The 12,208-nt window shown below is 39.8% G+C and overlaps 1 protein-coding gene across 1 annotated transcript in view; it reads left to right on the forward strand.

The window, feature by feature from the left end:
• LDLRAP1 (low density lipoprotein receptor adaptor protein 1) overlaps positions 1 to 12,208 on the forward strand; it is a 982,852-nt gene that overhangs the window by 773,686 nt on the left and 196,958 nt on the right. The window contains exon 7 of the mRNA XM_044060079.1: positions 4,122 to 4,303. Within this exon, the coding sequence (XP_043916014.1) occupies positions 4,122 to 4,303 (182 nt within the window). The remainder of the gene's footprint in view (positions 1 to 4,121; positions 4,304 to 12,208) is intronic.

Here is a 12,208-nt window from a genome sequence, read left to right on the forward strand (position 1 = left end):
TCCAGGTAGTTAAAATTGGGGAGTCCACCTCTGCAAAGAGACCAGTTACAAATGAAGTCCCTCAGGTGTCAGTACTGGGACCACTCCTTTTTGACATTTACTTCTCTGGCATCAAGGTCAATGTCAGTGGCCTCTGGCTGACTAAATTTGCAGATAATTGTCAATTAGGAACAGTCACAGAATCCCCAACTGACGCAAATGTTCTGCAGGAAGGGCTGACCTAAAAAAATAACTGGTTTTAGAGCCATGGACTAAAACTAAATGCCAAGAAATGCATAATAGTTGCCATGTTTGGATGACTTCCTGAAGGATACTGTCATATATTGATAGCACACTCCTAAGAATTGACCCAGGAGTCAGGGACTTGGCGAGAAACAATCTAGTCTTTGACTACATGTCTACAGTAGAGAGGAAATCATTGTATGTTGTGCAATTTATAAACAATTGTATCACATCCAGGGCTAAGGAGGTTATTCTCCACTGTATTCAGCATTCATCAGACCTGTCCCTGAGTACAGTTCCCCTTTTGGTATGTACTGGACCAGATGCATTTAACATTTGGAACGGCCACAGAGATTCCCTACTAAAGGAATAGAGGGGCTTAAGTAACATGTCCTATGCAGACCCCCTCAAGGTCCTATCCCTGTATTCTGTCTCCTTCAGGCTGTTGAGGAGGGAGCTATGCCTGGCATACTTAACATTGAAAGACCCCAGCTTAATGGACCTCCTGCTTATCCTCAAAACAAACAGTACTGGAATTATTTGTTCTGAAGACTTGAACCTTGCCTGTGATAGAAGTAGGACCTACTGGAGAGCCTGGTATGTATCCCAGAGACTACCCCTTCTCTGTAACAGACTTCCCATCCATTTGAAGCAGAGTTCCTCCCTAACCCAGTTCAAGTGCAACTTGGACAGCTAGATGGGGAACAGGAATTTCATCCCTGACTTGGCACCCATGTTTCTAATGGACATGAGGTTCATCTCCCAAGCCCCCTGCTCACACTTAAGGGTACCAGAGCTTGTCAGATTTGGGATGCATGGTGAAGCTTTAAAAAGCCCTTGTGGTCTTTAGCCTAGTACACACTAGTGAACCTATGGAATTGGAGGTTTGAGGTGCTTCAACAGGTGATCTAATTTTAGTGCAGTACGATTATCATTTTAAATTACTCTTATTTTTTTTTTCTGCCTCAGACCAATAGTTCTGGTTGCCTTTACTGTAATCCTTGCTGCATTCTTGAGTTATTGAAAGATAGTCATTTTTGGAGTGCAGTCTTTCCATATGTGCCAGGAATTCATCTTTGGGTGTTAAAGGGCATTTTGATCTGTCTGTGTGTAATACAGAGATTAAAGTCCATAGTAAGAAAGATGTTTATGAATAATTTTGTGTCTATGCCTTTAAAGAGAATAGTGACTGCTGGTAGGTTAATATGACTACAGTATGGATCTAAAGCTAGTCAAGCAATAGATGCTTATCCTTTGAGAACCGATAGAATTTTGATCCTTTTAAAGGATCAAAGACCGTAAAGAATGGCCATTGACAGTAATAGTAGTGTCTGATATTACTTACACATGCTTGGTGAATTTGTAAGAATCCCTTCGTTAAGCATTACTGTGTTTGATGGTGTATGACTGTAGCTTGTGGTACTAGTTATGACAGATAATGTAGCATGGGTTATTTCTTTTTAATGACTCAAGCCAATTGAGACTGTGCTTGAAGTATGAATTTTTAAGTCTAGAGGGATGTTTATAAACGTTTTTTGGAATGGCTTTAGAAGATGGTAGGATACAAATGGAACAAGTACATAATGTTGGTGTAGATCAAGTTTCTTAAAAATGTTCTGAATAGGAAGAGGAATACAGCATCCTTAGTATATGCATTTTTTATTTATTTATTTTTTTGTAGGTAGCCTAGTTGCAGACTGCCAAGAGATTGCTGCTGTACATTAGCAAGTTAGAAAACTCCAATGAAATGTTTTAGCCATCCTTTCACTGGTCATTTAACATGCTATAATGTCACTGTCTTAAAGTTCTAACAGGCCAAAATAGTAAAAAGGAGTTAACTGCTTCCATACACAAATTCAGTTTATAAAGAAAAGCAGTTTTGTAACATTTCCGTGTGTGCATTCTGATTTTTTCTTTCGTAAAATCAATTCATTGTGTCAGATCTTTGCAGAGTGCATCATGTTTGTGGTTTTTGCATTATAAATGCCTCAGCTTTTACACTTTTTAATTCTCCATGGGATTTCCATATTGTCTCCATTTCCTTTGCCTAATCAACTGATGATGTGACTTCAGGGATGAGATCCACATACCCACTCACTGATCAAGAGCCCTAGGATCCATTTGCTCCTGCTTGGGTTGCCTTTTTAGTGCAGCTGTTCTGTGGAAGGTGAGAGTTGGGGAGTAGGCTGGGAGCTTGTCCTGTGGAGGTTCCTGCCTCATTCCACCTGATCCTCCCAAAAGGCATCTTGGCAGATTCTTTGATCTCTGCTTGGTCAAGGAGAAATCAGTATGCTGATCTCCCCATGTCACTGGTGCTCACACCACTTGAACTGTGCAAGCCTACCCATCCTCCTTCAGAAGTCCCCAGGAGATGTTGCTTATGTGGTGGACCTAGCTTCCTCCCTTACTTGTCCCCTTCAGCACATTTTCTCCTGACACTTGATGCATATTTTTGCAAATGGATTTTCAGGGGCACCTCCCTAAAATGTGCTAGGTTGGTATAGGCCTTTCTTCCCTTACAGGTGCACATGCACACTGTCTTTACCCAAAGATAAATACACTTACCATTTCTCTGCCATCAGAGGTTTTATTTCAGGTTGCTTTCTTCATTGCTGAAGAAACCTTTTTTAAAGGACAACAATGGGATTCTGTTATTAAATGGCCCGACTTCTCTGTTTTTTTTCTCCATATTTACTGTCCTTGTTATGAATACAGTACAGCATGTAAAATATTTTAAATACTGTTTTTCTCTACTGGAACAGTACCTTACTGTACTGTGGTGGTTTCACTTTCAGAAAACGTTTGTCTCACCCTTGTAAAGCTTGCTGCAGTCTGTTTCATTGGAGTCATCAACATCTATGAATACAAGTAGTTTTCTGGACAATTCCTTCCCCAAACTGACATTTCCACGACCTTCCTAAAAGTCCACCCATGCTGCGATGTCACAGCAGCCTGGTCCTTTCCCCTACCCATACAGAAAGTAAAAGCTAGAACAAGGAAACAGTACACGAGTCAAGTCTCCTGCTGTGGGCTGTCAATCACAGGTTGTAACAGCTCAACTTACCATTAGCACTTTGACAGCTACTAACGTTAGGTGGGATGGGAGATAAGTCAAAGTAGTACACTTCAGGCTTCACAAAAACATTGCAGTTTGGCCACTCTAAAAAGCAGCAGCAGTAAAAAGCACTTTGAAAGTCTGTTTTGTGGCATTTGCACTGTTTGTGTTTTAAGTAGTCAATGAATGGCATGAAATGTTACTTAAAACTGACTGAAAGACAGCACTGTATGCATGTAAAAATCAGTGCTGTGACAGGAAGAAATAGGCATACATGACATAATTTATTTACAGGCAAGCACTGCATGATGGGGCAGACTAAACAATCAGAATTATTTCAAGATGCCAGACCCAGTGTGGTCAGACTCAGAAATTGCATATAAAAATATTTAAAAACCTGTAAATAGTCCCAGAGTGGTGTTAAAATGTAGGAAACATCAAACCATGATGAAAGAAACCTTTTTGTTTGAGTCTCTGGGTGTGGTTCTCCTATATATAGTTCTTTTAAATTGAAGACTGATTATCCATTTTTATTTATGCTTGAACTGGTTGGGTATGCTAATCCAAACGATCTGTTTCATGTATAACATACATGTGCAACAGTTGCAAGAAAGCAGTATGTGTGCAGTAGTAGTGTTAATCTACACATTAAGAAATGTACAGATGCATATATGCTTAGTTTGAATGTGTTGAGTAAATTGCAGAAAGTTTATCAGAATAGGATTTTCTTTGCAAATCATCTACAATGTGGGTTGGCTGTCTCCTAGTTTAACATCAAAGTCCTTTGATCATGCTACTGTAAACAGTAATATATTAAGTTTAATGTAATTGTTTTTCTATTTAGAATACAGGTCAACAGAGAAGGCAGTAGATGCAGAATTGTCATCTGCGACAGCAGCAAACTTGGTAGATTTTGGAGATGAAGCTAAAAGCTCACAGAGTGGCTTCAGTGAAAATCAAGTGCACTTGGTGGCCGATCATTCTAACAAATGGAACAGTATGTCTGTAAATAACAATATAGTCTGGGTAAGTCTGCTTGCTGTTTAGTTTTGTAAACAGACATATTAAACATCCATTCTTTACACTTTACAAATGTAGAACGTCCTTCAGAATCATCAGAATTACTTGGAGGTGTTTGAATAATTTTAGTAATGTATTTAATGGATGAAGAGAATAAATTGATGCTTGGAGAAGCTGGTGCTGCAATCCTTAGGCAGAACATAGCTGTTTAGTTTTGTAAACAGACATATTAAACATCCATTCTTGACACTTTACAAATGTAGAACGTCCTTCAGAATCATCAGAATTACTTGGAGGTGTTTGAATAATTTTAGTAATGTATTTAATGGATGAAGAGAATAAATTGATGCTTGGAGAAGCTGGTGCTGCAATCCTTAGGCAGAACATAGCAGTTTTTACTTCTCTGTGTTATGGACTTAGAGTTAATGCTGATCTGGGCCTAACTTTGGTGGCCTCCTGCAATGAAATAACAGTTGAAATTGCGTACTTCAGAATTGTGTAGCTGCTCTGCTTGAAGGATATATGCTTCTGTGAGTAATACATTTAGTGTCATACTGTCATACATACATACACACATAGTGTCAGACTAGCCTAGGACTCCTAGCCTCTGTCCTCCCTATTTTTCATTCAGTCACACAGTTTGGATCTTGAGCCTAATAGTTGTCATAGGAAAAATTCTGCATTCACTGCCTAAAATGCCACAACTTAGTCCAGTTGTCAAATCACTCTCCAGAACATGTAGTGAAACTGTCCATACTCCAAAGAAGCACAACATAAGGCATTACCATAAGCAGTGTTTCATACCCGCTGCCCTCAGGAGATGCAGAAAAGAGCTCAAAGCCTGCATCTCTGCTCTGAAGATGATGGCTCTCAAGAGTGCTTACCTGAAGTACTAGCAGAGTGGTCCTTTACTTGAACCCGATCATTAACTGATTGATGGAAGAAGGTGAGAGGAACTGGAAACAAGTTATTGAAGTCTCACTATGCAGATTCCATGTAAGAGTTAACTTTTTCCACAAAGTAAAAGTTCACTATCAGCTAGTGAGGGAATTGAATCATTTTCATTGGTCATTAGCAAGAATTATGGAATGCAGAACCCTGGCAGCAGTTTTTGGGTAAGTGAATAATAACCTGGGTGCCCACATTGACTTACTCATGTTAAAGTATCTGAAGCATGACTGGTGATCATCCAGCTCGTATAGAGCAATCCCTTGAGGATCCCACACATAAAGGCAGCACGATTGAACTCTGGATGGGGGGCTACTCTCCTACCCATCTTCCATGGGGGTTAGATAATACCAGCTAGTTTGACTCCCATAGGTTCTTCTCTTGATTTGGACCTGTGGGGTGGCAGTGATATTGGTCATGAAGGCATTGCTTTACTTCTGGTTACACTGTGCCTTATGGGTGCAGTAGCACATAGCTTGGAATAGATTGCAGCATCAGCTTCCTCTCAAGCATCATGCCAGCACTGACACTTGCTAGCATTCTTTATCTCCTTGCTTGTCACCTGCTTGCCACTTCATATATTAGGTAGTTTTAGAGCACCATGTCCTGGTGGTAGGAGAATTTTCCCTTTTTCTCTGCCAGTATCATAGGAAATGGTTTAAGGATCCAGAGGTCCTTGTTTGAGAGAGCCAAGGATCTCTCCTCATTATAGCTTCTCCTCCTCCTTTGGGGAGCCTTGAAGTTCAAGGAGAGTACTGCTGAATGGCCCATTGCCTAGACATGCCTACATCAGCAGTATTTAGGTAAGAAAGATTAGAGAATACTTGTTTCAACTATCCTACGAAAATACATGCCCCAAAGAATGATGATTTTTATAATCTAGTTAAATCTATATTCTGATTACTGTTCTGTAGGAAATTGAATGCCCTCCTGTATATCTCTGAAGTTTAGTGAATTCCTGACTGAGCATCCGGTGGCTAATTCCTGATTTTTTTTTTTTTTTTGCCTTTGGTTTGGTGTATATCCCAGAAACCACAGCATGTGCTACATTGTCTGTTAAAGAAGTCAGTGATTTTAGACAAACTGTGCAAAAGTATGTTCTTTGCTGCTTCCTTTGAATTGATATCCTTACACTGGCAACAGATGGTCAATCCCAGTTCTAGTCCTACCTAGCATACCATGCTGTAAAAGTAATCGGACCTCCCTAAATCTTGTGAAGAGATTCTAGAAAAAGACCTTTCACATTTTCATTAGTTAGGCTTGACTTTGTAATGTTTTGATAGTATTAGGAGTGCTGCAGGCTGAGGAATGTGCCTGCAGTGCATTAGGTGGCATGGGCACTCCTTCAGAAAGAGATCAGATGGGTCATTCTGGATGCTTATCTGATCTTTTTATTAGAGAGATCAGATGGGTCATTCTGGATGTCTCCTTCTGGGATTACATCTTTGGAAGAGTAGAGTCCTTCAGAACAGAAAACGCGTTAACCACCACCCTATCCCCAGCTTTCTGTCTTAATTTGCTGAGCCATTTGGTACTGCCAGGCCTGTTTGTTCTCAGGTGGGAACAGAGGTGGTAATTATGTAGACTGGGGAAAATTTAACTAGGACACCAAGAAAATCACCCTGCTTTTCCTGTGGGGACACTGGGGAATGCCTTTTCCTAAGAGGAGGTATGAGGAAAATCTATGGAGGAGAATGAAGTAACTCTCCATGACAGCTGACTATAGGTGCTCCTGACTTGGATGTTCATGATTTTGCAGGTAAGTTAATGAGACTTGATGTTGAACAAGTATGATGATTCCTCAAGCTGTATGATAAATCTATGGCAATACCATGGAAGGCAAGTGTATCCAGCTCATGATGTCAGCAAATTGAATGATTTAAGTTTTCAGCCCAGTTGTACACCCATGGCACTATGTGGAACAGGAGTGTCACTTGCTTCCATGAGTGATGTAAACCCTCAAGACAACTCTGCTATCCTTGACACCTGTACTCCCCTGGGGCTTTAGTCTCCTCTGGGGTTCAACAATGTGAATATGGATCCTGCATATGCACCCCTTGCCTCCCAGGAGAGATGAGCTGGCAAAGCTGCCCCACTCCTCTTATCCCATATGCCAGTTCTAGCAGGCCCATGATCTGCTAATCAAGCTTGTCACACGAGTTGTATTCAGGACTTAATCCTCCAAAGCTGGTTACGAAAATAAAATTGCCAAAGATTCCAAAGACAACAACAAGGCATTCTATAACTGTCAAGAATCTAAATGGCAATGCTCAGATCTGCTCTGAGCTAAAACAGAATGGCATTAAATATACTGATCCCAAGGATATTGCTAATATCTTGGCAGATCGATTCAGTGCCAACTTCACCCCCCTCTCACCCCCTAAATGGCCCATCTCAATACCGGAAGAGCCAAATTCAGGTAACAGCCACACAAGTAAAAAACACACACTCCAAAACTAAGAATACTGCATCCATGGGACCAGATGACATCCCAGGCTGTGTACTACATGAACTACAATATGAACTGGCACCTCACCTAAGTGTCATGCTTAATCATAGCCTCACCTCAGGTTTCGTGCCCACTGAGTGATGCACAGCTACAGTTATCCCACTCCACAAGGGGGATCCACCTTGGATCCTGGAAACTACCATCCCATCAGCCTGACAAGCCTTATCTGCAAGGCCATGGAGTGTATTATCATGGAACTTATAAACAAAGACATTGGCAACCTTCAAACACTGGACCCCACCCAGTTTGGGTTCGTGAAGGGCCAATCTTGTCTCCTGAACTTGATTGATATCTTCAAATCAGTCTCCAGAGCCATGGACAAGGGTAAGGTGGTCCACACAGCCTATCTAGACCTTGCCAAGGCCTTTGACACCATCCCCCACTCTGGAATCATAGATAAACTTACTAAGCTGGGCATTAATCCCTACGTCACCCAATGGGTTGCTAACTGGCTTACTGATAGAACCCACACTGTAAAAGTAGCCGACTCCAAATCCAGCTCCAGACAAGTGACAAGTGGAGTACCTCAGGGTTCAGTCCTGGGACCGCTCTTGTTTGGCATCTACTTCTCTGAAGTACAGGCCAACACTAAGGGACTCTGATAACAAAGTTTGCAGATGACTGCAAACTGGGAGCCATTATTGAATCCCCAAATGATGTGGATACTCTACAAAAGGGCCTTACAGAAATAGATGCTTGGTGCCAGAGCCATGGGCTCAGGCTCAATGCCAAGAAATGTATAGTTATCCCCTTTGGGAAAAAACATGTATCCATGAATTACCATATAGGTGGCAGTACACTAAACACCGAAAGTTTGATAAGAGACTTAGGGACACAGGTGGACAGTGGTCTCACCTTCGATAACCACATCGCCACAACAGTCAGGAAATCCTTCTATGTGGCACACCTCATCACCAAGGGCTTTTCATCCAGAAAAAAGGAGGTCATTGTCCCACTGTACTCATCCCTCATTAGACCCATTATAGAATACAATGCTTCATTTGGTATGTACCTCTCAAGACATCTGCAACAACTGGAAAGGCCACAGAAATACCTCACTAAAAGAATCACAGGCCTAAAGCAGATGCCCTACACTGACCGCCTTTAAAAACTCCAGCTATACTCTGTCGCATATAGTCTACTCAGAGGCGATCTTTGCTTAACATACAAGGCCATGTCAAACCCAGAGCTGTTGGACATGCTACACTTAAAGAAATCCCAATCCCTCAGAGCCACACGCTCCAGGGATCTAAACCTTGTCATCACAATAAACAAAACATGCTGGAGGGATAGGTTCCTGACCCAGAGACTCCCCAGACTCTGGAATAGATTGCCCATACATGTCAAGCAGAGTGCCTCTTTGGTCCTCTTCAAAAGGAACCTTGATGATTGGATGGGAGAAAGGAAATTCACCCCGGGGATCACGTCAGTCGCCCTGTTAGACAGGGGTCCAGGGAAGTAAATAGTGTGGGAAGAAATAGCAAGGGAATTGTTATGGCTAGGCTTGTATAGGCCCTAGGGCTGATAGCCTAGTACCAACCTATGAACCTATTTATTCCTTTGTGCTAGCATAGCTGGCTAGGTGATACTGTAACATTAAAAACAAAAGTTTATCAAAGAAGATGCAACTGCTACTTTGCTAATAAAGTTAAAATTAAATAGGACCCCATATTGTTTTCCACTAATCTTAGTTACCTCAGTGATCCAAACACAAAGTAGTTCAAGTATTATCCTTAGCAGCTCATTGCTGTGAGTTCCTGTATGTGTGCACTCACATTAATGAAATGCAGGCCCATTGTCCTAACAATTCAGTGTTGTTGGGGAACTCTTCAAAAGTAATGTACTCTGAAAAGTAATTGTTTTCAGCTTCAGTGAGTTGAATGAGCAGCGTAGTTCTTCAACTGTAGCAGTCTCTGACAACAGTTAGCAGTACTGTGTACTTAGCCCCACATTTTCATTATGTATACATCTCCATACCTCTGACTATAAATATAGTTGGCTGTATAAAATCTCTCAAACTGTCTTTGTCCAGTAGGTATCTTTTTAAACAAGAAACATTTATTAAAATATAAGTTATGACATAGGCAGTCATACATTTATATAAATGAAAAATCGTATCGACATAATTTTAGTTGAGAACATTATACATCACTTGTCTATCCAGTCATTGTCAGTCTTACATAGCTCATTCCTCCTCCAAAACATTATTCTGCATGTATTGTTCCCACAGTTCCCACTTTTTGTATGTAATTTGCTCCAACCCTCTTCTAAAGATCCCATGTTCTGTTGTTTTTTATGTTATATTCACTACACTTCTAGTACAGTTAGTTTAAACTTTGATTTCCATTTTCTAGTAATTGCTTTTTTTGGCAGCTACCATTGTTAGACCCAGCAAGGCCTTACTATGTCTAGGCAATTCGAAATCTGTATCCTGGCTCAAAAAATAATTTCTTAGTTACACCAGTTTGCTCACCCATATTTCTTTTTCTTAGAAATTCATTACTTTAGCATATTTACAATATATACACAGGAAGAAATTCAGGATCACATAGTGTTATACAGTGTTAAGAATACAGTGAATAATCAAGGTAATATTATACAATTAACACATTAATAGTCTTTGTATTTCAATAGTAATATTTCAGGGCTATCCCAACTACCAAGTCTTAGTATGATTTGTATATCTTATTCTGATCACTTTTTCAGTTTTGAATAGTATTGCTATTAAATTTGAAAAAAATCTTTGAATGTAAGAACTGAATTTGATTTCCGATTTTTTTGTAATAACTTTTCTAGCTACTGCCAGGAGATTCCAGAACAATTTGTTTCCTCTCTTACAGCTAAAGGAAGAACATTCCATCAGTATTACTGATCTAGTTAAAGACCCGCAGTGGTGGTGCTGCGGTAGCGTTGTCGACTCACAGTAAGACGCTGTCCGGTTCGATTCTCAGCTAGAGCGTCTTCTGCGTGGAGACGTGCGTGAATGGGCGTACCTTTGTTGAAGGTTGTGTTCCAGGGCTGGTAACTCGGCACGTAAAAATCAACTACCTATCATTAGCGGACCGGAGTTCCGCTGTGGCGACCCCTAACCAGGAAAAGCCGAAAGACACAACTCAGACCATAGCCCCTTAAAATACTCGTCTCTTCCCAATATACATGTAATTTTTCACCATCCGTAAATGTCTAATCAGCTTTAACATCTTTACTACATCTCCAGCAGACTTAAGAAGTAATTTTACCAAACTTAGAGCTTTTATAGAGTAAAAAGCATTCTTTGTGTAAATGTCCACATAAAAAACTTTGATTTCAGTAACAGTTTTGTTTTTGCCATCTGTTGTTCCACTCAATCTATTGCTATCTAAAAGGTTCCAGAATTTTGCATTAAGGTTATTTTAATTAACTTGTATAACTTGGACAAGCTTCCTTTTGTAGGTCAGTTTACTTTAGATGATAGCATTTAGATAGTAATATAATTGGGAATAATGTTCCTCTTCATTCATATCTACAAACTCATTTAATTTCTTGCTGATGGATAACTAGTTAACAAATTCATCCAATGTATAATCTTTCATTAAACATTCTGATGACTTAACTTTTCCTTTTTCAAAGTAATCTGACCTTAATCCTATTCCATTCTTTTAGTGAATTCATTTAACATTGTTCTGAGTTTCCTTAACTCTAGAGGTGTATGCAGTGGGAAACACAAATTTCCATTTTGATATTGGAGTTTTTTAAAACATTTCTTAATTGTTTAAGAATTGATTTCATATATACGGAGTCTAAAGATTGAAATTTTATTAACTAGTGAAAAGATTACTTCTAATTTATCATATTCGATAAACTTATAAGAATTTAGTAAAATCTGCTCCTAAATGGTTTTCCATTGACTAGTGTAAGATGAGTCTGTGCAGAGTATATTTGATTGTGCCTTTCGGCTTTTCCCGGTCAGGGGTCGCCACAGCGGAACTCCGGTCCGCTAATGATTGGTAGTTGATTTTACGTGCCGAGTTACCAGCCCTGATGCACAACCTTCAACGAAGGTACACCCATTCACGCACGTCTCCACGCAGAAGGCGCTCTAGCTGAGAATTAAACCGGACAGCGACTTACTGTGAGTCTGTGCAGAGTATAATAAGAGTTAAAAATTGCAGCAATAGAATAAGATTCTACATCTGCGAAGCAAATACCTCCATACTCCCATAATGTTATGATGTCTGTAAACAATTCTCTGCTATTTTTACGTACCATAAGAATGAAGTTTTTTTTCTTTAAAAGTTTTTTGTTGTGCATTAAAGCTTTTGAATGCAGTGTGCATATACTCACAGATAATCATTTTAATAAGTATTAACCTATCCTCGAAAGTAAAAAAAAAAAAAAAAAATTTCCATTTTTTAATAGATAACACTTTAATTCTTTTTCAAAATTAATAATAATCTTGCATCTTGATAGATTTT

Source organism: Protopterus annectens, chromosome 1.part2 (genome assembly GCF_019279795.1).
Source record: "Protopterus annectens isolate FY-2018-M chromosome 1.part2, PAN1.0, whole genome shotgun sequence".
In the NCBI taxonomy this organism is placed as follows: Eukaryota; Metazoa; Chordata; order Ceratodontiformes; family Protopteridae; genus Protopterus; species Protopterus annectens.